General features: G+C 48.0%; 1 protein-coding gene across 2 annotated transcripts in view; it reads left to right on the forward strand.

Moving 5' to 3' along the window:
* The window catches only part of KANSL3 (KAT8 regulatory NSL complex subunit 3), a 38,759-nt gene extending 14,475 nt beyond the window's left edge, over window positions 1–24,284 (forward strand). Inside the window, exons 5-21 of one of the 2 annotated variants that reach the window (XM_081101348.1) lie at window positions 4,322–4,453; window positions 4,678–4,794; window positions 5,040–5,141; window positions 5,251–5,322; window positions 6,583–6,657; window positions 6,832–6,989; window positions 8,545–8,608; window positions 9,050–9,250; window positions 9,466–9,622; window positions 11,035–11,112; window positions 12,788–12,979; window positions 13,442–13,526; window positions 13,943–14,073; window positions 15,146–15,255; window positions 15,662–15,884; window positions 16,222–16,355; window positions 21,905–24,284. In XM_081101348.1, the coding sequence (XP_080957474.1) occupies window positions 4,322–4,453; window positions 4,678–4,794; window positions 5,040–5,141; window positions 5,251–5,322; window positions 6,583–6,657; window positions 6,832–6,989; window positions 8,545–8,608; window positions 9,050–9,250; window positions 9,466–9,622; window positions 11,035–11,112; window positions 12,788–12,979; window positions 13,442–13,526; window positions 13,943–14,073; window positions 15,146–15,255; window positions 15,662–15,884; window positions 16,222–16,355; window positions 21,905–21,925 (2,052 nt within the window). In that variant the 3' untranslated portion in view covers window positions 21,926–24,284. The remainder of the gene's footprint in view (window positions 1–4,321; window positions 4,454–4,677; window positions 4,795–5,039; window positions 5,142–5,250; window positions 5,323–6,582; window positions 6,658–6,831; window positions 6,990–8,544; window positions 8,609–9,049; window positions 9,251–9,465; window positions 9,623–11,034; window positions 11,113–12,787; window positions 12,980–13,441; window positions 13,527–13,942; window positions 14,074–15,145; window positions 15,256–15,661; window positions 15,885–16,221; window positions 16,356–21,904) is intronic. The other variant, XM_081101349.1, reaches the window with a different exon arrangement.
* Window positions 24,285–27,208: the final 2,924 nt, after the last annotated feature.

Consider the following 27,208-nt stretch of genomic DNA (forward strand, 5'->3'; position numbering starts at 1 on the left):
TAGCCTCTCCAGCCTTGCAGCTTGTGGTTTGAGTCACCTCTGAGGTCAGGTGAGAGGAGAATTCAATTATCATGCAGAAGATGAAGGGTTTACCAGGCAGGGGTATTGAGCAGGGGCCAGAAGCAGACCTGTGAACTTAAAGAGTGCAGGATGGGGAGAGGGAGGTGTCCAGAGCAGGGAGGGAAGTTCATGCCTCAGTCTCTCCTCATCGTGGGGTGAGCCTTCAGTAGCAACACTTTGATTTTAATAATTCTCTATAAAACATCTATATTTTTCTGCATTCTCACTGAGACAGTATTGCACAAAGTTAAACTGGTTTGTTTTCCTGATTCCAGTTTGTTGTGATTTCAGTTACTGCCTGGGCTGTGTTCATTGTGGTAGATTATGGGTTTGGGGGGCAGATAGCCTGGCTCATCTCATCTCAATCACTAGCGAGCTGTGTCATCTCGGATGTGTCTCCGTTTCCTCATCTCGAATACATGGCTAATAATAATACCTATCTAGGTTTTTTGTGAAAATTAAATTAGTTGATCCAAGATAGAATGCTTGGCACAAAATTTGGCCAAGTAAGCCCACAGCGACTGTTAATGGTTGTATAAGTTTATAGGTTCTTGAAATTTTTAGAGCATTTTGCTCTGATACAAAATGGCCCCAGACAACTTGGATTAATTCAGTTCTTGACCCTTTTTTTGCCTTAAGTTTTTCTTCTCCTTTGTGGGAAGCTGGCCCATTTTGTTGGTATAATTTGCCTGGCCAACAGCTTCCCCAGCCCTACCCCCAAATTTTCAGACTCATTGTTTTCCACCTGTTTTTCAGTAGAAGGATGCTGAGTTTGTTTGAAAACAAAAGTAGACTGGTTTAGTGCAGAAATAAAATTCAGGACTAGATACAATAATGATATTGATGGTAGGAAATTTGATATTAGTTTATTTATTCAACAAATAATTTATTTTGTGCCTGTAATGTGTCAGGTATTGGGGTGGGCAAACAGAAATGCCCCTACTCCGATAGAACCTGCTTTCTAGTGGAGAAAGAGATGGATGAGAAGGTAGCCCCAGTGTCCCCTTGCTGCTGCTCCTCAGTGGAATCCTGGGCCCAGGGGAGTGGGGGTGGGGGTGGGGCCATGATAAGACCCGGCCGAGAATGGCAGCCTGAGACTATTTCAAGCATTTTCAATGTTCCCCACAGACTCTGCCCATGTAAGAGTACAGCACCGGTCCCTGTGCTCTTCAGATGAGTGCTGCTGGTGCCAAGTCCCATTTTCCAGTGACTGCCATCCTCTGTGTGGCCAGTATGACTGCAGTGTAATTCCCCTTGTAAGGAAGCTTGCATCGCTTCCTTATTTAGTTACTATCTGAACATTCCCGAGTGAACAGGATGGTGTTCAGATTTTATGAGCGTCACAGACTTCTGGGGGGACTCCACAGGTGTGCACAGGTGCTGCAGCCAGGTCACAGTGCAGGTTAGCAGGAGTAGCAGAGGACACGCTAGTACCGGTCAGCAAGGGCCCCGGTTTGAGGTGCTGTCCTCTCCAGGCTGTGCTCTCAGAAGTGGTTCCATCAGACTCTTACTTTCCCATGACTGTCAGAGTTATAGAAATATTTTGCCTGGTTCCCAAAACTCTTAATTACCTGCTGGATGAAAATATAAGTGAATGTTATCTTGCTCTTGGCCCAGCTATTCCACCATTAGATCCCTTGTGAAGGGAGCAGAGAGAATATAGACCCAGCCCCCTAATTGCCTGTTGGGAGAGATGCAGCGCTGGAAAGACTGGGGGAGCTTGGTCAGCCCAGCTCCAGCAGAGAAGGCGGTGTTGATTATGGTTTCTAAACATTCTGTCTTGACAGAGGTGAGTTTCCAAGCTGTGCTCCACTGCCAGATGAAAGCTTTAAAGTCTAACCAGATCAGAGCCTTTGCTTCAAGGTGTTGAGTGGCTTAGAGTAATAGAGTAACTTACAAAGACATGGCCCAGACCAGGTCGCTCAATTGGTTGGAGCATCACCCCATACACCAAAAAGGTTGCAGGTTCGATTCCTGGTCAGGGCACATACCTAGGTTTTGGGTTCAATCCCCAGTCAGGGGCGTGTACAGGAAGCAACTGATGAATATTTCTTCTTCCATCCTTGTTTCTCTCTCTTCCTTCCCCTCTCTTTAAAATCAATAAAAGCATATCCTCAAGTGAGGATTTAAAGAGAAGGAAGGAAGAAGGAAAGGAAGGAAGGGAGGGAGGGAAGGAGGGAGGGAGGGAGGGAGGGAGGGAGGGAGGAAGGAAGGAAGGGAGGAAGGGAGGAAGGAAGGGCCATTTTGGGGGTGAAGATTTTTTTCAGTTTGGTCCTAGCCTTTGTTACTAGCCTTGTGTCCTTATTCTGTACTTGAATCTTTGACTTTGGACCATCTGTGCCTAAAATAAGCTCTTCACATTCTTTTTTTTTTTTTTTAAATATATTTTATTGATTTTTTACAGAGAGGAAGGGAGAGGGACAGAGAGTTAGAAACATTGATGAGAGAGAGACATCAATCAGCTGCCTCCTGCACACTCCCCACTGGGGATGTGCCCGCAACCAAGGTACATGCCCTTGACCGGAATCGAACCTGGGATCCTTGAGTCCGCAGGCTGACGCTCTATCCACTGAGCCAAACTGGCTAGGGCTCTTTTTTTATTTTTTTAAAATTATGGTTGTTTCATGTGTACAACATAGAGATTAGACATTTATATATCTTTCAAAGGATCACCTGGAAAAGTCTAGCACTACCCATCTGACACCGTACATAGTCATTACAATATTTTTTACTCTGTTCCCTATGTTGTACTTTATATCCCTGTTACTGTTTTTATGACTGGCAATTTGTACTTATTAATCTCTCCTTTTTTTCACCCATCCCCCAGTCCTCCACCTTTCTCGGATCATAAATTTATCTCTGTGTCTATGAGTTTGTTTCGATTTTATTTGTTCATTCTGTTTTTTAAATTCCACATATAAGTGAAATCATGTTATTTGTCTTTCTATGACTAACTTATTTTACACAGGCCCACCCATTTTTTATAAATGGCAAGATTTCATTCTTTTTGTGGTTTAGTAATATTATATTGTATATACATACCACATCTTTATCCATTTATCTATTTTTTTTAATCCTCACCCATGGATATTTTTCCATTGATTTTTAGAGAGAGTGGCAGAGAGAGGGAAAGACAGAGAGAAATAGTGATGTGAGAGAAACACATTGATTGGTTGCTTCCTGCTCGAGCCTCGACCAGGGCCCAGGCCAGGGAGGAGCCTGCAACCAAGGCACATGCCCTTGATTGGAATCAAACCCGGGACCCTTCAGTCCACAGGCCAATGCTCTATCCACTGAGCCAAACTGGGTAGGGCTATCCATTTGTTTATTGATGGACACTCAGTTTGCTTCCATATCTTGGTTATTGTAAATAATACTGCAATGAACATAGGGGCGTGTATATCTTTTTGAATGAGTGTTTTGGATTTCTTTGAATAAATACCCAGAAGTGGAATTTCTGGATCATATGATAGTTCTGTACTGTTTTCCATAGTGGCTACACCAATATACAATTCACCAACAATGGACAAGGGTTCCCGTTTCTCCACATCCTTGCCAAAACTTGTATGTTGATTTATTGATGATAGCTATTCTGACAGGTGTGAGGTGATATCTCATTGTAGTTTTGATTTGCATTTCCCTGGTGATAAGATATATTGAGTATATTTTCATGTGTCTCTTGGCCATAACTCCATAAAGATCACTATTAACATTTTGATATATTAACATCTTTTTCTGAATAGAGATAGTTTTTACATTTTCTGTTTTTAACATTTTAGCAAAATGATTTCCTTTTGTTACTACAAATTTTTAAAAACACTTAATATTAACTCATGATATCGAATTAGGTAGATAATTTGCTTAACCCCTCTCTTATGTATGCATTTAGATTGTTTCTGCTTTTTTGGATATTATTGAGAGTGATTTTGTCTTTTGTGTAATCTCGTGGGAGTACGCACACTTGTGTATCTCATATATTTTGCTAGGAAAGATTCTTGGAAAGCAGACTCCTTTGGGGAAGAGGTAGGAATAAATTTAAGTTTCCTGATGCAGATCACCAGGTGTCTTTCCAAAGGATTGTACCCATTTACATGGATGGAAAGCCATCCATGTAATTGTATCTTTGCTCCTGAGGTAAGTTCAAGGGGCATAGTTGAGGTCTATCTGGCTCGTAGTGGGGCTCTGTGCTCTGCCTGATTGCTGCTGGTGGGCAGGTCTCCTGCTTCCCAGTGGAAGCACCTTTGTTCTTCCTTGCTTCTAGATCCCTACCTTGATTGACCGGATGCTTGTATCGTCCAACACGAAGACTGGGGCAGCAGGAGCTGAGGCCTTGTCCCTCCTACTGAAGAGGCCCTGGGACCCTGCTGTGGGGGTACTTTCTCATAACAAACCAGTAAGTTGGGCAGCTCAGGAATTTTTAGAATCTGGTCTCAGAACTTTGGCAAGAGGATAGTAAGTGGGTTGTTTAACTTTTTTCATTGATAACTAGTTGTGTATAATGCTTAACAGTTTCAGAGATAGATCGGCATTGGTTGGGATAAGAAGGTGTGGGGACAGCTGGGATTTCACGGAGGAACCCTCTCATGCCCTGGTTCTCTGGTGACGTTTTTTCCATAGAGCAAGCTCCCTGGCTCTCCACTCATTCTCATTGCCTCCTCCGGGCCTTACAGTTCTGCGTTTCCCACCTCACGCCGCCACCGCTTCTGGCAGTCTCAGCTCTCCTGCTTGGGCAAGGTATGTGTGGGCACAAGAGGGACTCTGTCCTGGGTGGGAATATAGTCTTGGAGGATTGAGCAGACAGAATGCAGCAGGGGGCCAAATTGAATAAACTTAAATATGGAGCTTTCCCAGCTCTCTTTTCATTTGGAATTCGAATGGTGCTTATCCAGGGTTGATGGATTCTAGGGTAGATTAAGGAGATTTGAGCAAAGACTTGAAACTTAACCTTTGCTGGCATGGCTGCCACTTCCTTCCGTTAGGTCATCCCTGTAGCCACCCATCTGCTGAACAATGGAAGTGGGGTAGGAGTTCTGCAGTGTCTTGAGCATATGATTGGGGCAGTGAGAAGCAAAGTGCTGGAGGTGAGACTGCCCCTGCTTGACTTCACCAAGACACACCCAGTCTTCCCGGCTTCTGCTCTCATCGGTAGCTCCTGTGTAACTGTCTTGTCTTCTTTCTCTTTCCACAAAGATTCACAGCCATTTTCCCCACAAACCCATCATCTTGATTGGCTGGAATACAGGAGCTCTGGTGGCCTGTCACGTAAGTAATTCCCCCCTTACTTGGAGGTTGTCCTGGGGTAGAATGCTGCTGCTGCTGCTGCCAGCCACCGCCGAGGCCTCTTTTATGTTCCAGGCACAATGCTGGATGCTGGACCTACATAATTACATTTTAAGCATAACAGTAAACCCCTTGGGCCCACACCCAGCTTTACCAGTAATCAACTCACAACAAGGCTTTTGCACATTCTGTTTTCTGTGTCAGTATTTTGAAGAAAATCCCAAATATTTCATTCATATGTATTTCAGCATGTTTCTGTGAAACAAATTCCTCCCCTTTCTCCCCCCCGAAAAAACACAAGCACTATTCTTCCACCTAAAACAAAACAAAACAATGCTAGCAGGCAAAATTTTTAATAGCTCTGGAATTTGCTGTTGTGTTCCTGTTCTGCCCCTTTCCAAGACATCAAGAAACCTTTTCTTCGTTATTTTATATACCACTTGCATGCATATTAGTTTGCATAAGTGTCCCTGACCTGTCCAGAGCCCCAGTTCTCAAGCGGATAAACTGAGTGAGGTCTGTGCTGCTTGCTATGGTCTAGTCCAGTGGTCGGCAAACTGCGGCTCGCAAGCCACATGCGGCTCTTTGGCCCCTTGAGTGTGGCTCTTCCACAAAATACCACATGCGGGCGCGCACGTACAGTGCGATTGAAACTTCGTGGCCCATGCGCAGAAGTCGGTATTTTGTGGAAGAGCCACACAAGGGGCCAAAGAGCCGCATGTGGCTCGCGAGCTGCAGTTTGCCGACCACTGGTCTAGTCAAATATGACATCTTGGGCCATGAGAGGGGAAGGCTGTCTCCTCATAACCCTGGTCCCAGGACAGCAAATTCTCTAAGAAAGTGGAGTGCCTGGGAGCTACCCATTAAGTTCAAAAGGGGGAGATTTTCTTCCCTTAAGGGAGAGGAGCAGCATTTTATTCTCCTGATTGTGTTTGGTGTAAGTATGGACGTGTGGGGAGTGAGCAGGAGGCCTGTAGTCTAGGGATTGACAGGGTGGAAATATTAAACCTCCCATCCTGTGGTTCAGCCTCTGCTGGTGTCCTCCCAGGGCCCAGTGTTTCAGGTGGTGGCTGCTTGTGGAATGGCACATCTGTGTTCTGTGTTACTGCTACCACCACGGCTGGTACTCCTGGGGGTTGGGATGGGGAGGAGTAGATGGGACTAGCTGGTAGCTCTGGAGCAGTTCTAAGTTCTGGGTAGGAAGGCAGTTGACCTTGAGACAAACTGTTCCATTATTTCTAGGTGGCAGTCATGGAGTACGTCACTGCTGTTGTCTGCCTTGGGTTCCCTCTGCTTACCGTGGATGGCCCCAGAGGGGTAAGTATGGGGCACCATTGATTGCTGGGCAGGTGAGAGAGAGTAGGGAGTGCATGCCTTGCCCAATTTGGTAAGCAGTGACTTCGGCGGCCCAGCTGGCTTCCTGAGCCGACCAGCCAGGGCAGTGCTCAGTAACTATGAACTGGCTGATTGTGAACTCTGCACTTGTTTTAGGATGTGGATGATCCCCTCTTGGATATGAAGACTCCAGTCCTCTTTGTCATTGGTCAGAATTCCCTGCAGTGTCACCCTGAAGCCATGGAGGACTTCCGGGAGAAGATTCGGGCCGAGAACAGTTTGGTGGTGGTTGGGGGAGCTGACGATAACCTCAGGTGGGTAGGCCCCCAGCGCTGTGAGACCCATGCTGTGACGTTGGAGAGAGGCCTGTGAGGTGGTGAGGTAGCTAGCTACATAGACTAATCTCCTTCAGACTCCATCTGAAAGGGGACATTGAAAACCTTTTTTTTTTTTTTTACATTTTTAACTAATTCAGATTTATAAAATGTTGCAAAAATAGTACAAAAAATTCCTGTTTACCCCTCACCTGGATTTCTCAAATATTAACATCTTACATAACCAATGTATGATTATCAAAGTCAAGAAATTAACTTCAATATGATACTGTGATCTAATCTACAAACTCAGATTGCATCACTTGTCTCTGGTTCAGGGTCCAGGATCACATGTTGCTGTTGTTGCCATGGCTTCCCCGTCTCCTTTAATTTGATTCATTTGATACTGCTCAGTCCGTCTTTGCTTTCATGACCTTGACACTTCTGAAGACTTTTGGCCAGTTATTTTGTAGACTGTCCCTCAGTGTAGGTTTTTGACATTTTTTTATGATCAGGTTGAAGATATGTATTTTTGGCAGTAATGCCCCAAAGGCAAGGTACCGTCACTGCACCTCCTCCAAGGATACATGTTGTTGACATGTCTTATCACTGATGATGTTATCCTTGATCACGGGTTACGGGGGCCGCTGCCAGGTTTCTCTACAGTAAAGTTGCTATTTTCCCTTTGTAATTAGTAGTTACCTGTGGGGAGAAGATACTTTGAGACCCTGTAAATATAGTCTTTGTCATCATGGGATTACTGGGATAGGCATTTCTTCTTTTTTTAATAATTCTTTATTGTTGAATATTACATATGTCCCCTTTCTTCCCTCATTGACCCCCTCCAGCCTGCCCCAGGCCTTCACCACCCTTTTGTCTATGTGGGATAGGCATTTCTTTACATTTTGTTCCTTCCGCAGGATGACTATGAACACATTTTATTTGTATTGAGTACCTTTTACATATTTTGGAGGATAAACAGCCAAAGTTTGAGAGAGTTTTATGAAGGTACCTTTAGTTCTTGAGATGTCTACTCCCTTACAAGGCCAGCTGCCTTTTGGGCCTTTAGTTACATTTCCATGAAACATACTGAATGTGTCATGTATGGGGCCTCCGTTTCCTGTATGCTCACTCTGAGAGATTCAGTCATTTGTGTGCTTTAACTAGAGAGCTTAAAGCGGGTGCCTGCTCCTACCTGTCTTGTCGGGTTCTTACCCAGAGATGATTGGGAGAATTCCTCTTGGTCTTGGTCATTTGACAACTTATCAGGGTCTGGGCCTTTGTTGGGGTCTTGTAAGGTTCATGAGGACATAGGTAAAGGACTTCTGGAGTGTGTAGTTCCAGCACTTTCCATACGCTCTTTTGTGCTATCCCCCAACCCTATAAGTGAGGTATTATGGTACTCCATTTTGCAGATGTGGAAACTGAGGTTCAGACCGGTTGCAACACCTGCCTAAGCACTAACAGAGTCTTCCTTCCCAGGCCTTGAAAATAACCTCCACTGGATGCCATGGAATATTTAGAAAGTGAACATTTCCTCCTTTTTGTCTCTTAGGATAAGTAAAGCAAAGAAGAAATCAGAAGGGTTGACACAGAGCATGGTGGACAGGTGTATCCAGGTACACAGTTGCTTTTGCGTTTTCTCAGCTAGGCTTCCATTCTGCAGCCTTTTGGGCTTAGTCTTGTCAGTAACAGCCTTTTTGTCTCTGAAGAGTAAGAGGTATATCCCCTGGGGCCTCTGGTGGCCTAAATCATAAGCAAAGAGAAAGAGAAAAGAAAGAGGGAGAAGAAGGGGAAAGGAGAGTCATGAGCTAAAATGTGGGGAAAGTATCAGGGAAGAAAGGGTTCACAGGGGGAATGGTAGTGCATGATCACCCCAGGGCGCCACCTCACAGAGGTGCCTCTGGCTGAGGCTGGGGTTTGTGCCAGGTTTTGTGCACATGGGGAGGGACTGGCATCCCAGATGCCCAAGCCAAGGTAATCCGTTTTAGTTGGGACTATCGGGCAGTTCCCGTTCGTTCTCCAGCCGAGGGCTCTATGTTGGCCTCTCTTTACACCAGGATGAGATTGTGGACTTTCTGACTGGCGTGCTCACTCGCACTGAGGGGCACGTGGGTGCCGAGCCTCGGGACCAGGATGCTGAGAAGAAGAAGAAGCCCCGGGATGTGGCCCGCAGAGACCTGGCCTTTGAGGTCCCCGAGAGGGGCAGTCGACCCGCCTCACCAGCCGCCAGGCTTCCAGCCTCCCCTTCAGGCTCCGAGGTAATGTGGCAGGGAAGGGCCATTTCTGCAGGGGAACGAGGACCCAGAGCTGGTGTTTTGGCTTCTTGGGGTCGCCTATGTGCTGGGGCCAGTGCTTGTAGGCCTGTGAGTTCCTACAAGGCGAATTCCTGACCAGGGAATTCTAGGGGACACGCCAATAGGTGGTGACACCCAGACAGTGTTGGCTCGGCTCCTGCCCTTCTCGCCCTGCTCAGGATCTCTCCAGTGTGTCCAGCAGCCCCACCTCCAGTCCTAAGACCAAAGTGACCACAGTGGCCTCTGCCCAGAAGTCCAGTCAGATTGGGAGCTCTCAGCTGCTGAAGAGACATGTGCAGCGGACAGAAGCTGTGCTGACCCACAAACAAGCCCAAGGTATGGGTGCCTGGCCCAGGGGCCCCTCTCTGTCTCTGCAGTGACATCAGGTGGCAGCTGGAATGCATTGGCACCTGCAGCTTTTCCCAGGCCATGTGAGAAGCACCCTTCCCACAGTCCTGTCCAGGCAAAATGAATGCTGAGGGCGGTTTTCAGGGTGAAGCGTCACTTGAGGCCGGTGTGTAGGGGCTGCAGCTTTGTCTTGGTGTTCGGGCAGTGAGGCTGTGGGCTGACTGCATGTGTGCTGGCCTCAGATGCTTTTCTAACGCCCCGTTGGGGGAGCGGCAGCTGCTCAGGCCCTGCCCAGCCACTCCTGCAGCACAGGGCTCTCCAAGGTGCTGGGCTTGTTCACCAGACTCCAGGCAGCTTCACTGGGTCATGCCCTTTCTTTGTGTTGCTCTTGAAGAGTTAAGATTTCCACACTGGGACTTTCATGAGGTTTATCAGATAGGTTTTAGGTTAGGCTGGGAAATATCGGTATGATTGAAGTGAGAGTTTGGAGATCAGTAAGTGCTGCGTAACAAGCTCTAGGCAAGGGAGCGTTCAGTGGGTAGGGAGAGAAGGAGATGCAGTGGCTCTATCCCTCTCCCACTTTGATCCAGTTGGGTGGCTCTGAGATGAGGTCTCTTCGGCATTGGTGTTTGATGATGTATCCAGGAGCACGTATCAGCTGCGGTTCAGGGAAGAGGCAGTAGCCAGAGCTGGTTGTCAGGTAGAGAGAGGTGGAGGTGACCGCTGGCCTCCTCACTTCCCCTGTGTTTCCTTCAGTGAAGCCAAGGGTAAGGACTTAAAACCCAGGCCTCTTAGGAAGTTGCCCTCGAGGGTGGTGCTGACAAGGAGCAGAAGTGCGAGTGGATAGATGAAGCCAAAAAAGAGGCCAGATGCTCGGTCCGTGCGGATGCTCTGTGACCTGGGCTTGCTTAAGTGGTGGCCAGATCCAAGTTCTAGATGGGCAGTATCCACTCAGGCTTTTGATAAAGGGAGAGCCAGTGGTCTGCGGTGCCTCTGGAGGGGATAATTGCTTGAGAATCCAAGGAGTTTTGGAAGGCTGATTGTTGAGCTGGGTTCGAAATGGAACCCAGAGTTTCATGGGGGGCAGCAGCTGTAGCTGCTTTGACTGAGCTCATAGGCAAAGGGGAGGATAATAGCTAATGTTACGGAGCCTCACTGTGTGCTCGGACCTCTTCCTGCTGCTTGACTTACTGTGGCTCAGTGAAAATTGGCCCCACGGGGCAGGTGCATTTGTATTTTCAGTTTATAGATGATTTCATGGAGCTGCTAAAAGCAGTAATTCCAGAGAAAGCCCCTGTTGACTATTTTCTAGAACATTCTCGTGTCTTTTTCTTATTCCTTCTCTTTCTCTCCTTTGTCTGCCTGGCTGTGATTCTATAATTCTTTCTGATTCATTCCAGCACAGTTTGCTGCTTTTCTGAAACAAAACATGCTGGTGAGGAAAGCTCTTCCTCCCGGCACCTCCTCCTGTCTCTTTGGTGAGTATTACTCTTTCTCACCTTCTCCCTCTTCACTCCCCAAACCCGACCTCTCATTCGTCCCTGTTTGGTTTCCTCCTGTTCTTTTCTCTTTGCCTTTTTCTATCTTTTGATTTTTCCCCCAACTCCTTTTGCTTATTGCTCCATTGTCTTTGCTTTTTCTCCATTCTTTCTGTTTGCCTCTCATGGTGTTTTTCTCTTTTTGTTTCTCATTACGGTTCTTAGTTCTGCTTCTCCCTTGAGTGCCTGTGGCCATTGCCTGTGAGCCTACATTTCCTTGGGTGTTTTTCTCCCTGCCTGTGGTTTCCTCCCTCCATTCTGGCCTTTGCAAGCCACTTACCAGCATAAAACTGTAACTCCTTTTCCTTCCATTACCTCTTTCCAACTTGGATTTTACTAGTAATTGATGCCATTTAAAAGTATGTTTTCTAAATTAATTTTTAGAGAGAGGAAGGGAAAGGGATAGAGAGATAGAAATGTCTGTGAGAGAGAAACATCTTTGGCTGCCTCCTGCATGCCCAATACTGGGGACTGAGCCTGCAACCCAGACATGTGCCCTGACCAGAATTGAACCAGTGACCTCTTGGTTCCTGGGTCGACGCTCCACCACTGAGCAACACTGACTGGGCTAGTCCCTTGAGCAAACCTTCTGCTGGTTATGCCCTGACTATGGTCTGGAATAACTCCCTATGGCCCATGCCATCCCCCCCACCCTCCTGCTGCCTTCCTCCTCCCAACCCTGATTGCCTTTGCTAAGATGAGGGACTGGAGCTGGGGGGCTCTGGGTGTAAAGAGGAGAGGATCTGTGAGGAAGCCTGAATGATACCCAGGCTTGGTCATATGCAGGGTGAATCTGTTTGACTCAATGGAGGGGAAAGCCTGTGTGTGAACAGGTAGCCTTTCTGTGTACCTAGGACAAGGGACCTGGGGACTAGGTTGTGACATGGACCGCTATTGCCCTGTTACTTTGGGACAGGAGCTATAAAGGTATCTTGGCTAACATGCTTCCTTGCTTAGGAGCTCCTAAAGCCAGACTGAAGTTCTGGTAGCAGTCCTCTTTGTGGCAAGCAAACCCTCAATCCTGGGCTCCTAGGGCATGGGACTCAGAGCCCTGTGAAAATCTGCTGTGTAGGGGAGACTGTGTAGCCTGTTCCCCCCATTGCTTCTTCCCGGAATGTTTCCTGCCCACCAGCTGTGTCGTGTGGGGTGGGCTTGAAACAGGAAAAGGATCACAGTTTCTGAGCTTGGGAAGTGCTGTTTGATCCACTGTGACGAGGCCTCTGTGTCTTGGTTGGCCTTTGATGGCAGGGTTGCAGTGTCTTCTCCTTTCTTTTTGTTCCAACTCAGAGCCCCTGTCTTTCCAACTCCAGGACAGAGTGAGGAATGGGGATGGCGCCATGCCCTGAGAGGGCCCAGGTGCATTTCCACCACAGCGGGGGCTGAGTGAAGTGGGACTAACACAGAGGCTGTTGTCTTTGAAGTGTGGCTGTGTATGTGGCTGGCACTCCTGTGTTCCCACAGACAGCTGTCCCTGTTCTGGTCCTCACTGTCAGTCTGGGAAGTGTGGCTCTGTGTGGCTGGCACTCCTGTGTTCCCACAGACAGCTGTCCCTGTTCTGGTCCTCACTGTCAGAGTCTGGGAAGTGTGGAGGACCTTACTCAGCTCTATCTCTTAGTTCCCATCTCATCGGAACAAGCGGAGGAAGCCGAGAAAGAGGACCTCAGGGTCCAGCTGAAGCGGCACCATCCCTCCAGTCCTCTGTCTGGCAGTAAGGCCTCCAAGCGACCCAAGATCAAGGTGTCCCTCATCTCCCAAGGGGACCCAGCCGGAGGGCCTTGTACTCCTTCCCCAGGAGGAACCCCAGAAGGTGAGTTTCCCTTGACCTGTCCAATAAACTGGCTGAGCTCTCCCGGGCTCGTAGCTTTGCCCTCTTGGGGCTGCTTGCTGGCACTCAGCCTCAACTGCAGTGCGAGGGCTGCCTGAGCAGAGGGCTCGAGGTGGCCCACGGGAGGGCAGTGACCTGCTCTGCACTAGCACCAGGGAGGCAGGACGAAGATCAGAGGACGCTCTGGGTTCATGCAAAGCATCATATGTTTGGGGGGGGGGGGGGTGAGATGCTTGTTTATTTCAATTAAAAATAAAATATTCCAGAAAGTTTAGACAACAGAAGGGGGGAAAAATAACTCCAGCTCTTCCTGTTCCCATGTAGTTTTTCTTCAGTTTTCATTTTCCAGTCTTTGTCCATAATACCTTGCATTTAGTCTGGCTGTGGAGGCTGAAAAGTGAGCCGATCAGGACTGACTGGCGGCTTGGGGGCTTTGTTTTGCAGCTGGGGGAGGAAAGCCCATCATGATGACACTGGGGCAGGCGGCAGCAGGTGCCAAGGAGCTCACAGGGCTTCTCACCACAACCAGGTGAGTCTGCTTCTTGGTCTGTCTGTCTCTGTCCCCTTCTTTCTCTTCACCTTTCTTCTGGTCCACATAGTGCTTTGGGCAGATGGTGGATTCTGGGTTCTGTCCGTTCGGGAGTGTAACTTCTTTTTGGGTGGGATCTTTATTTTTCTTTTGGACCAACTCAAGAGTTCAGTTCATTTTCACCTAAAGTTTGCAAAGCATCCCGTAGCTCTTGCTTGAAGGCCTGAAGTCTTTACTTTAGGCATAGCTTCTAGAAGGACAAGTGGCCTATTCAGAAGTGGAATGAAGAAAGCAAAGTTTCTTGCCTCATGTCCATTGCTGAAACTTTGCTGGGCTCCATTCCGGCCCCTCCCTGTGTTGCTGGGGCCTGCTGCCCTCCAACCTTTGTCTAATGGAGCTCCTGTCTTTATATCCAGGCCCAGTGCTTCTGAAGCGGGTGTGTCAGCCAGCCCAGCCTCCTCCGTGGTCTCCAGCAGCACTGCACCCAGTCCCTTGCACACACTCCAGAGCCGCCTGGTGGCCACCTCCCCTAGCAGCTCCCTCCCAGGTATCTGGGGCACAGCATCCTGACCTCCCAGCAGAGTCTGGGCAGCTGTTGGAGGGTGGTCCTGGCAAAGCAGCCTGGAGCTGAATCTGGAGGGCATTCCTCAGGTCTCAGGCTTGTCAGGGAAGTTTGACAAGAAGCTGGAATTAGTTTCAAGGGGCATGAAGTTCTTGGCCTTAATATGTACAATGAGTAAACATCACAGTCTGCAGGCAGAGCATCCGGTACTGTAAGGAGGAGAAATCGCTAGTGGGAGATGTAGGTATTGTGTTTCATTTCGGTGTTGTTAAGATTGAATAAAGCTGGAAATGGTGCATGCTGGGCGTGCATGTCTCCTCACCTCTCCACCTCCACCTGACACTGAAAGGCTGAGTGTCTGAGCCCAGCAGGGCCAAGTCACACGCCTTCTCCTTCAAGAGCACCTTCCTCTTTGCTTTGAGGCCACTGGGCTGTGTGTGAAGTGTGGTGTAAATGAGGTGCTTGGAATTCTTTTGGCTTAAAAAGTCCTTTCTCACCCAGCTGGTGTGGCTCAGTTGGTTGAGCATCATCCCGTGCAACAAAAGGTTGCCAGTTTAACTCCGGGTCAGAGCACATACCTGGGTTGCAGGTTTGATCCCCATTCGGGGTATGTACAGAAGGCAGCTGATCGATGTTTCTCACATCGATGGTTCTCTCCCTCTCCCCCTTACTTCCTCTCTCTCAGTATGTCCTCGGGTGAGGATTAAATTACATTTTTTAAAAAGTCCTTTCTCTTCCCTAGAAAGAAGTGAGGGATTTAGAGTTCTGAACAGTGGGATTCAACCTCTCTGGTTTTCCTAAACCTGTCCAAACTGTCGGACGGGTGGTTTGGAGCAGGTTGGGACGTGCAGAAGGAATGGAAGGCGTGCATCTGCATAGACCCTTCCTCACATGGGCCTTCAGCGGGCATGCTGGGGGACCTGCTGGCTTCCTGAGAGTGAGGAGTGTCCAGGGGAAAGAGCACACCTGGTGTGGCTGGGTTGTTGAGGGTGACGGGCATGGCTGCTCTCGGATAAATGGTGGAGCTTGTACTGATGTCTGTCGTATCATTTCCTAGGGGCCACATCTGCCAGCAGCCTCCTCCAAGGCCTCAGCTTCAGCTTACAGGATATCAGCGGCAAGACCTCAGGCCTCCCAGCAAGCCCCTCCCCAGGACCATCCCCACAGGTGCACATCTGCCTTCCTTCTGGGCTGGGCAGGTGTGGAAAGGAAGCCTCCGCTTGGTTGTTTGTGGTAGGGAGACTGGGTCTGGAGTCTGGGTCAAGGACAGATAGCCCCTGACTTCCCAGGTGGGAGCTATGAAAGGTTAAGGCTCCAGCACTTACTGGGAGACACTGGGCAAGTTTCTTGACCTCTCTGTGTCTTTTGTTTCCTTGTCTGTAAAATGAGGATAGTGGTCTATCCCTCACAGAGTTGTTTTGAGGGTGAAATATGTGGGGAATGCCTGGAAGAGCACTTGCATGTGATGGACACTCAGTACATGGCAGTCTTTAATAACGTGCTGTGGGCACGCCACACTGTACATGACTGTTGGGCAACAGCTTCTGATCACCTGGGCTTGTGTGTCCCACAGGCCACCAGTGTGAAGTTGCCCACCCCTATACAGAGCCTGGGTGCCATCACCACAGGCACCAGCACCATTGTCCGTACCATTCCTGTTGCCACCACTCTCTCATCCTTGGGTGCCACTTCTGGTGGAAAGCCTACAGCCATCCACCAGCTGCTGACCAATGGGGGCCTCGCCAAGTTGGCAAGCAGCCTCCCTGGCCTGGCTCAGATCTCCAACCAAGCATCAGGTGAGTCTTTCTTGAGAACCCTGGGGACTCCCAGATATGGGATCTTCCCCCAGGACCTTCTCATCTCACATGGGCTAGGGATGCTATTGAACCCAACCAGCGTCTTGGCATCCACCCTCAGGGATTTAGCTGTGAGGGGTCCATCCCCAGAGAGGTTGAGAGAACACAGGCTGTTTTCTGCTGCCTTTCAGAATGACTGATGGGGTGTAGATGACCCAGCTGGGGAGGAGGACAAGGAGGGTGTGCTCTGTGGGGAAGAAACTCCCCGGGAAAGGAAATAGGGGTGTGACACAGAAAAAACAAAAAACAAAAAAAAACACCCTACTTCTCTTCTCAGGCTTGAAGGTCCCCACCACCATTACTCTGACCCTACGAGGGCAACCAAGCCGAATCACCACACTGAGCCCCATGGGCCCAGGAGCAGCCCCATCCGAGGAGCCCACCTCCCAGGTGCTGCCCTCCAACTCACAGGTGAGTCTGCCCAGGAAGATGGAGGAGACGGGCTCTAGCGGTTTCAGTGCACGGGGCTTGTAGTTAGGTCAGATTCAAATCCAGACCCGGGGCTTATAGCTTTGAAACTTGGAGCCTCCTTTTCTGTCACACGCGCTGGACGGTTGTGAGGTTAAGCATGTGGTGTCCCTGTGTGCCCTAGTGCCTGTGTTTCATGTTTTGGTTTACTTTCCCTCCCCATCCCTTTTCTTCTCTGCTCAGTTCGTTGTCAGTGGTTGTGGCACGGGCTTTCCAGCATCGTGCCCTTCCAGATCTGGGCGCTCATTGCCATCTTTTTCGAGCACAATTAGGTTTTTGTTTTTTTTAAATATAACTTTTATTGATTTCAGAGAGGAAGGGAGCGGGAGAGAGATAGAAATAGCAATGATTAGAGAGAATCATTGATCGGCTGCCTCCTTCACGCCCTGCACTAGGGAATGTGCCCTGACCGGGTATCGAACCATGACCTACTGGTTCATAGGTCAGTGCTCAACCACTGAGCCATGCCATCTGGGCCACAGCTAGGTTTTTTATAGCTCTTACCAGAAGTCACCTCCAGGTCCTCTCAGCTGAATGATTTCCTTTATGACCTTTTCCAGTGAAATGTTTCTAATCTTAAATGGTGATCTGAGAGCCACCCAAAGGCCAGAGATTAAAGAGAACGGTCATTTGTGCCCCGTGTGGAGTGTGCTTACTTCAGTGCCCACCATTCCAGCCAAGGCCTTCCATGCAGGAATGGTGCTGTGCCAGCTGCGTGGCAGAAGCTGACCCTGAGCTTGGCATTCCCACACAGGCTTTGTGTGGAAATGGGGGCTGGGCATGCTTGGCAGGGGACCGTTGCTGACTGGACTAAAAGCTCCTCTGCACAGAGGTTTTTTCCGGCCCCACTGGGGTCAGAGCCACCTCTGCCGTCTGCAGAGAGGTGGAGGTGTTCTCATTATTTTATTCATTATCTTTTCAGTCACAGAAATGATTATGTTTATCTATATATATTAAAGCCTAAGTGACCGAACCACCAGTCCATCTGTCCCTATGACGCACACTGACCACCAGGGTGCAGACGCTAAATGCAGGATCTGCCCCCTAGTGGTCAGTGTGCTCCCATAGTGCGAGCGCCGCTCAGCTGACTGAAGGGCACCAGACACCCGGCTCACAGCTGGCAAGTGCAGCTGCGGCAGCGCGAGCCTCTCCTGCCTCCATGGCAACACGCTACCCAGCGGCCGGGCAGGCACAGCAGGGCCGGGATGAGCGGGAGTGCCACAGCACCCGGCCCCACTACTATACCCCCTGAGGGTCCCGGATTGCGAGAGAGAGCAGGCCAGGCTGAGGGACCCCACTGGTGCACGAATTCTCCGATCAGGCCTCTAGTTTTCAATAATACAAACATTATAGAAGTAATATAACTTAGAAAGTGCAAATTTCCCATGATACCACTCCCAGAGAGGATATCCACTGTTAGTAGCTTGATATGCATTCTTCTAGATTTTTCTTTGTATGCAAAGTGTATTACTTTAATTTTACTTTTTGACAAAGATGAGATCACAGCCCTGACCGGTTTGGCTCAGTGGATAGAGTGTCGGCCTGCGGACTGAATGGTCCCAGGTTTGATTCCGGCCAAGGGCATGTACCTTGGATGCGGGCACATCCCCAGTAGGGGGTGCGCAGGAGGCAGCTGATTGATGTTTCCCTCTCATCGATGTTTTTAACTCTCTATCCCTCTCCCTTCCTCTCTGTAAAAAATCAATAAAATATATATATTTTTTAAAAAAGATGAGATCACAAAATATGGACTTTTGTAGCTACCTTTGTTTACAAAACACATTATGACATGTCTCCCTGTTGATTACAGAGAGACCTATCTATGCTCGACAAGGTGGGTGTAAGAAAGTGGGCTTGCTGAAACCGGTTTGGCTCAGTGGATAGAGCGTCAGCCTGCGGACTGAAGGGTCCCAGGTTCGATTCCGGTCAAGGGCGTGTACCTGGGTTGCGGGCGCAACCCCAGTGGGGGGTGTGCAGGAGGCAGCTGATCGATGTTTCTCTCTCATCGATGTTTCTAGCTCTCTATCTCTCTCTCTTCTTCTCTGTAAAAAATCAATAAAATATATTAAAAAAAAAAAAAAAGAAAGAAAGTGGGCTTCACCACCACTGATAGGGAGTTGGGCTGTGTTTTGTTTTTTGACGTCATAAGTAATGGTGTAGTGCACACCCTCGTCATGATGCGTGTTTACCTCGGGGGATTCTACAGGCCGGAGACCAGTATGTGGAGGGTACATGCACCTACCGCCTGACAGCTGCTAACTAATTGTCCTTCACAAGGTTTTGCTAATTTACAAGACACAGTGATGAGAATATCTAGTTGTTTATACCATTGTCAGGTGTGGAAATCCGTATCTTTAATTTTACTGATTTGATGGTTGAGAAGTGAAATTGTTTTCATGTGCATTTTCTTGATTAATTATGAGGTTGTATGTCTTTTATGAATTGCCTGTTATATTCTGCGTCTGTTTATTTTGTAGCAACTTTAAATATTCCAGTGTTAATCCTTTATCTATTATACAAGTTGCATGTACTTTATTCCAGTCAGTTGCGCTTTTTTTCCTTTCTATTGAAAAAATAAGTGCATGTCTTTTAACTTTTGTTTCTGGATCTTTTATCATGCAGACATTAAAAAATTTTATACAGTAAGGTCTTCAAATCTTTTCCTTTATGCTCTTCCCATCGCAAGAGTATAATCTTTTTGCATTTTGTTTTTTAATATATTTTCCTTTTAGAATTGTGGTAAAATATACATACATACAAGTTACCATTTTTACTCTTTTTTAGGCCCAATTGAGTGGCATAAAGCACACTCACATTGTTGTGCAACCATTACCATAATCCACCTCTAGAACTTCCCCATCATCCCATATTGAAACTATTTTCTTATAATGCTTGTTTGTTTACCTTTAGTTTCAGTCCACTTGGAATTTGTTTCTTTTATTGTTGTTGTTGTTTTTTGGGTGTGGGGGGGGGGGTTGAATTTATTTCTATATGCTAAGTGAGATAAGAATCTAACTATAGAGGAGTCCATTCATTTTTCATCGTTTGACATCCGCTGCTCTCACATTCTAAATTACTATGCACACATGTTCCAGTTTTGTAGCCCTTGATCTGTCTGTTCCTACACTGGCTTTATATTATTGTCTGGTAATGCAGATCCTCCAGTTAAGGGAGTATCAATTGTGTTTCTAGTTTGCTAAGATCTTTATCCTTTTCCTTTCTCTTGATAAATAATGGGTTTTTAATTTTGTCCATTGCCCTTTTGGAATCAAATGAGATGAATGAGCATAAATAGTTCCTTGTAATTAGTTAAACTAATGAATTACTCTAATAGATTTCCTAATATTGAGCTACCAAAATTTGAGATTCAGGCATTTGTCCAATATGTCCTATTCTTTTTTTTCACATGTCCACATTTATTTTTATTTTGCACACATGGGAAAGAAGACCCTATCAAAAAGGAACAAAACACAATTGGGGAAAAAAATACAATAGAAAGAAAAAAGCCAAGTGTTTCAGAGAAAGGCACTCTTCTGATTTGCTTTTATTTTAGTAAGGATTTTGGCCTCTGTTAGTGATATTGGCCTGTAGTTTTCTTTCAGTCACCTCTGCTTTTGTGTGTGCTGTCTATCTTATAATATGAGATGAGAAGTATTTTATGTTTTTCTCATCTTCTCAGACATTTATATATCATAGAAATGACCAGTTTCTAGGTGGTTTGATGGAAATGACCTCTAAGCCATCGGGCCTATTTCAGGCAGCTCTAACCTTTGCTGATGCTGCCTTGAGGCTCAACTAGAAACAGGTCCCCACACGATGCTCTCCTCTCTGGTAGGTGGTCCTTTGGGCTTGCTGTGCATTGGGGAGCTGGTTAGTGTTGAGAGCAGTTAGAGTCGTTGGGAATCCTCTTCCTGGCTAAATGGAAGCCCAGAATAAAGATAATATATGACGTCTACCTAAGGGAGTTAACTCAAGAGCTTCTTTTTTATCTCAGTAGAATGGGTGTGTAATTACTAGGAAGGGTCTGGTGATGATTCTTTTCTTACAAAGGAGATATTATTAGATTCAGACTTGCTGACTTGAAAGCTTCTAACATTCCCTTGTAGTGTTCAGACTGCCAGACAGTGGTCAGGCCCTCTGTCGTCAGCAAGCTGTGTGATCCTGGCCAACCACCCAGCCTCTCTGGACTTTGGTTTTCTCGTCTAGTCTAGTGAGGTGGTGATTGTTGTGGTGCTGGGATTAGTAGGACCCATCTCAGAATCTCCTCAGGCTTTGGAAGATGAATTTTCAGAGGTTGAGAAACAAACCACCCATTTATGACATTTATAATACATTTGGAAATTTGAACACTGACTGGATAATTGTTGATATAAAGGAACTATTAACCTTTTTGTGTGTAATAATGGTGTTTAAAAGTTTGAAACAATATCCCCTTTCTATTTGCGGGTTCCATACTGCAATATTTGTGGATAGAATGAATTTAAAAAGAAAGGCAGTGTGAGCACCAGCTAGACGTCTCTGAGGTTTGTGCAAGCACGAATGTTTTGTTTCTGGCACTGGTGGTGCTTACTGCGAGTTTCCTTCATGGAGCTGAACTGCAGTGTGGTCCTGAGAAGCTGAAGGGGGAGTGGGGACCGAGACTGCTGTGCCTGCATCCGAGTCCTGAACGCATCCTTGCCTGTGGTCGCCAGGCTTTCCTCCTGCCTGGCCATACCTCTGTGGCCACACCGTGGCCGTGGCAGCCCCTGGGCATTGTCAGGCGTATTACTAACCAGGACAGAGGAAGCATCTGTGCACAGCCTGGCTTTGGGCGGGGTGAGCACATGGGAGGTGCATCCTTTCCAGTTCTGATGGTCAGACCCTCCTCATTCCTCCTCTCCCGCCCCGCTGGCCTCCCCTCTTTACTGCTTTTCCAAAGGTGAAATCTAGAGAAGTGGGAGAACCTTGGTGAGAAAAGGCCAGCTCTCTCAACCTTGCTTCATTCTTCCTGAGCTGTAAGGCTCAGCAATTCAGGGCATCCTCCACGACACATAAAGCGTGGGGAGACCTAAGAAAGGATTCGTCAGCACAAGTATGGAAAACTTCTCAGTGACGTCACCCTTAACATTCACCTGGTTCCTTTTCCTGCGTTTCCCTTGTCCTCGTGTGTAGGAAGAGCTCACCTTTGTAGTTAAACAAGTATACTCTCGGTGCTTTATGCAGCTTGTCTCATTTAACCTCACAAGCGCCTGGGGGGCGGGGGTGCTGTCATCATAAGATGAGGAAAAGGAAGCTGAGAGCATAGTCACTGGCCCTAGAAAGCGGTGGGGGTGAGTGCAGCGTCCATGCTGTGTGAACCATTGGCTGCTGGAACGCACATCCTTGTGCACCCAGCTTTTTCCTTATTGAGAATCTCTTTGGCATAAATTCTCAGGCATGGGGTGAGGGGCCAGAGGATCTGAAGTGTTAACTGGCAAAGTTCTGACCCTTGTTCACTACCTCTCCTGCCATAGCGCCTGCCTCCAGCTCCCTGAAGACGCACGTGAAGGCCCTCCTTTGCCAAGTTGGTGATGGCTGCTGCAGTGAACCCTGGGCACATGTGCTGACCCGCTGAGCTGTCCACTTGTCTGAAGATCCTTTAAGACACTCACTTTTGCCTCTGCCAGCTGTCTTTGGGGTTGGGCCTGTGGGTCCTGTGAAACTGTTAGGCTAAGTGACATGGTGCCAGCAAGGGGAGCATCGTCCTCCAGCATCTCCAGGTCTGGTTCCCAGAACCCCGGCTCCTCAGCAGGCCGGGACATTGGAGGGTCACAGTAGCTGTGACTTGCCCCGGGCAGTAGTTCATGGAAGTCGGTGCTACCCTGTGCCAAGTTGGGAGGAGACATCTTTGTGGCCTAGGGCTGTAGGGGTTCAGATTGCGAACCCTTTGCTGAGGGCCGGGGTCATCCTGGCCCTCCACCTGGCTGGTCGATATTAAAAGGACTTGTTTTGGACATTCTGCTGCCTTCACTGAGTAGCATGGGAGAGTGCTCCCCATGCCGCTCCTTCATAGGAATCACATCAGTAGTTGCTGCGACGGAGAATACCTAACTCAGATCCATGAGCGGGCAGAGCACACTGGGCTGTCCTCTCTCAGCCCCTTTGGCCATGTACATGTGGAGAGCAGCAGTTGCTAAGAGATGGAAACAGGCCCCTTTTTTATCATGGGTTGGGCACTTCCTGTATGCAGAAAGCCTGCGGGTCCAGAAAGGTCGAAGAAGACCAATGAACAGCAAAGGAAGTAGCTTCAAGGATGAGTCAGTAAGTCCTGCTGCTAAAACGATTCTGGCTTGAGGCTTCGCCTCTAGGTCCTAAGGAGCTGCAGAGTCACCTGGAGATGAGAAGAATTTGCAAGGTCAGGGAGAAGAAAGCCCCACCCCCAGAATCTCTCCCCAGTGCTTGGAGGTGAAACGGATAACCAGCTAAGTTAACATCTGGGCCGCCCCAGGAAGCCTCGGCTTTAAGACTACAAAGGCCGTGCTTCAGTGGTTCTGTTTCTCTCCCATGCATTTGCCTTCTTGCTCAGAGTGGGGGAGTCGTTGGCACTGACGCTCCTGTGCAGCACCCTTGCTCTCGGTGCCGGCCTGAGCCCGGGAGGAGCAGGTTCCTGGACAAGTAATCGCTGAAGATGGAGCTTGGAGTCCCTCCTCTCCTCCTCACAGTACTTTTGTACAAAGGTAGTTTTAGATTTGGCTTAGAACCCGTTGTCCACAGCAGCCTCCCTTCCCTTCTGTACTCTAGAATGTTCCAGCTATGGTGATGAGTCAGGCACCCAGTGGGACTCTATTCAGTAGGGAGGGCCCACAGCGTGCCATGGCCGGAACTGTGGTCCAGGGTCCTGATCCAAACCAGACAACCTGCATTCAATTCAGCGGTCACCCTTCCAGTCTGAGTGGCAGCCAGGAGGGGTGCACAGCGTGCAGGAGTCAGGGGAGACAGCTGGGCATGTGTATGATAGGAGTGGAGAGGGCATCTTAAACATCATGCCCTCCCTCCCTCCCTGACTCCTGCAGCGCTGGTCTCTGGTGTCTCATAGAATGGCGCTGTATTCTTGCATCAGCTGGTAGGTAACTGCTTTCTGAAATTCAGGAGGCATTTAGTAAGTTTGAAGAAGATATGAAATCTGAAAGAGGCATCCATAGGTCAGGGGATTGATAAGTTTACAGGTAGAATAATAACATACCACCAGGACCTGAAAATAGTGGGACTGTGTGAATATGTGAAGCTTTTAGGAATCATTGGGGCAGGCAGAGGGTCCTGAACAGCTATTTGTGACGTAGGAGTGCTGCCTAGACAGCGCAGGCAGGGCTGCTCCTGAGAGATGCTGGCTTGGTGTGTGCTGGGGCCGGAGCAACAACTAACGCACCTTCCTGCTGCCACGCCAGTCCTAGTGCTTCCCACGGTGACTTCCTGAGGCTGGGGTTGCACACCCCGAAGAATGCCAGACTGGAGAAGGGGGTTGTAAGGACATGGATTCTTCGCCTCAGAGGACAGGCTAAAGGGCGACGTCGTTGAAGTCCATAGAGCAGGTTCCCGGTTCCCCGTGTCTTCTCCAGCCACGCTGCTTGAAATGAAAAGGAAGCTTTCTTTTACCCATCGCCCAGCAGACCTGGTCTGTAGCCTCAGATGGGATACTGCTGGCCGAAACATGGAAGGATCAAAAAGGCTTTGGGTAAATTCTTGGATGACAGGTGTATGTTGATGCCCTGTGGGAGAAGATGGAGGAAGACCTGTCTGTTCTTGGGCCCCCCCACAATAACAATCTTGGGCTGGATGGTTCCAGACTGAGCCCCTGTGACGGTTCTGTTCACATTAGTAAGAACAATTACAGAAATAAAACAACTTTGCATCGCTCCAGCTCGTTTTCAGTTGGCTCCTTGTGTTTATTCTGGTACCTACCCAGAAAATAAAAGCTAAGGTATTATGGTAATGCCTGAGTTCACCTTGTTGACGCCCAGTGCCATAAGGTAGGTACTGTGCTTCCCTATTTAGAGGTGAGGAAACTGAGGCACAGAAAAGTCACACAGTAGGAAGTGCAGAAGCGGGATAGCACCCAGGCAGTCTGCTGCCCGTGTCTGTTCTACTCTGCACTTGCTGAGCTTCTGAGATAGAAGACCAGGGTGGAGGTGAGCCCAGGGGGTGGGAGGTGGTGGCTTAGCCTTCATGTGACCCGCTTCGGTTTGCGCCCCACCAGGCCCACAGTGATGGCTGCTGGCTTGGCAGGACTCTTGACTGGGCCCGACTCAGTAGGTGGGGTTCTTCACCCTTGGTCCTGAGAAATTGAAATCCCTTTACACATCCTATACCTCCACCCCCTCCAATAAATAGTGAGGTGAATGAATGAATTCCAAACACCAGATTATTTGTAATCTTGTATTCAAGAGGACCTTCCCTCCGACCCTTAAATTCCAGGCCCCTATACTTGAATAGGAACCCTCTGTGGGTAGAAGCCATGGTGTGGTGGACCGCGTGGGTCCTGTCCAGTGGGCTCATCTGTCACCGTCCGTGGTGGATACTCAAGGTGTTCTTTCTCACTGACTTGGGGGAGTCGGGTGAAGTGAGAGATGAGGACGAGGTGTTCAGGTGATAGCAGTCTTAAACTTCAGGAGTAGAGGGACAGGGCCGTAGCAAATTATGATGCAGAAAAGTCTTTGGTATCTTTAGCTCCCTTTTTTAATTTTTTGTAATCCTCACTGGAGATACTTTTTCCATTGAATTTTCAGAGAGAGTGGAAGGGAGGGAGGGAGAGAGAGAGAAACATCGATGTGAGAGAGACACATGGATCACATGCACCCCAGCCAGGGTCGGGGATTGAACCTGCAACCCATTTACGTGCCCTTGACTGGGAATGGAACCCTCAGTCAACCCTTCAGTGGTCAGACCAGTGCTCTAACCATTGAGCACCCCGCAGGGCTTAGCTCTCTTTTTTAAAGCATGTTAGGATTGGCGGTTGCAGGAAGCAGAAACCATTCACCACCCAAATGAGCTTGTAAAGGGAATCTTCTCCCAGTAGGCGCTCACAGACGGGACCTGACGGTCTCTGCTCGTGGCCTCGTGGCCCCTGCTGCTGAGGGAGGGACCAGGGTGGTCCTGTCTCACAGGACTCAGCCGTGGAGCCCTTCGTGGATGGCGGGCCTCCTCGTCAGTTCCTGACGGCCACGGCCCACCGGCTGGTCTCATGCTTGCTGATTCCCGTGGAGTCCTCTGAGTTGTACCTGCGAGTGGAGTGGGGCTTTCCGGCACTCACTGTGCTCCCTTCAGTTCTGTCGGTGTTTGGGCCACGAGCTGGCGGTGCTGTCATCTGGTGCCTGCGTACACGGTGAAGATGCCTGCGTCTTGTGGGTTGTCATTATGTAATGTCTCTACCTGCTAATTTTCTTGACCCTGCGGTTCATTTTATCTGACATTCTGATGTCAGCTCTGATGCCAATCTCTGTCCTTTAATTTGTGCGTTTAGACTGTCTCCATTTAATGTAATTATACAGGGTGGGGCAGAGGTAGGTTTACGGTTGTGAGCAGATAAAACACAGCTTATTCTCGTATTTTATTTAGTAATTATTTATTGTTTTCCATACAAGCTGTAGACCTCTTTCTGCCCCACCCCGTAGCTGTTAGGGCTCACATCAGCCATTTTAGTTTTTGTTTTCTGTTTGCTTTTGTTTTTTTCCTGCCTTCAGCTGCCTAACTTGAACATTTTTTTAGAATGCCATTTTGATTTATCTGTAGTGTTTGTTTGCTTTTAATTCTCACCTGAGGAGTGAGGATATTTTTTCCCTTGATTTTTAGAAAGAGTAGAAGGGAGGTGGAGAGAAATATCCATGTGAGAGAGACACATCAATTGGTTGCCTCCCACACACACCCCAACTGGGGATAGGGATCAAACCTGCAACCCAGGTACATGCCCTTGACTGGGTATCGAACCCGTGACCCTCCAGAGCGCAGGCCGACACACGAAGCACTGAGGCATGCTGGCCAGGGCGCTCTCGTATTTCTGAGCGTCTGCTTGTTTAGACAGCTTTTAGCGGTTGCTCTGGATGATGCACTGTGTGTATACACGAAACTTACCAGTCTCCTTACCACATTTACTAGTTTGCAGTGTAGAAGCCTCCCCTCCCTTTCTGTTCCTTTACCCTCCCCCATTTCGGCTATAATTGTCTGTTGAGAAGCACATTCAACAGTGTTATACTTTTTGTTTCAAATGTTATTTAGAAAACTCAAGAGGAGAAGGAAAATCTATTGTGTTTACCCATATTTTTATTCTTTACAGTGTTCTTCTTTTCTTCTTGATGTTCCAAGATTCCTGCTTTTATTACTTCCTTTCTGTTTAGAGAACTTCCTTTAGGCAGTCTTGTAGAGGTCAGCTGTCAATAAATGTTTTTAATTTTCCTTCATCTGGCAATGTCTTAATTTCCCTTTTATTACTGACAGATGTCTTCACTGGGTATACAGGGTGCCCCTCAAAATGTGCACACACACTTTGTGGGGGGGTTTTTTTGTTTTTTTTGTTTTTTGTGCACACACACTTTGAATAAATATAGGCAGTGTTTATTAAAATACATTTCATTTTCAAAATTGAACTATCAGCTGTTAAAGTGTGTCTACATTTTTTGGGACACCCTGTATATAATTCTGGGTTGACCATTCTTTTCTTTTAGCACTTGAAAAATGTTATGCTACTTCCTTCGTTTCTAATGAGAAGTCTGCTATCATTCAAAAAAAATTACCCCTCATAGACAAGGTGTTGTTTCTTTGTGCTTTTAATATTTTTTCTTAGCTCT

This window comes from Myotis nattereri (assembly GCF_964212035.1).
Source record: "Myotis nattereri genome assembly, chromosome: 10".
NCBI classification, from domain to species: Eukaryota; Metazoa; Chordata; class Mammalia; order Chiroptera; family Vespertilionidae; genus Myotis; species Myotis nattereri.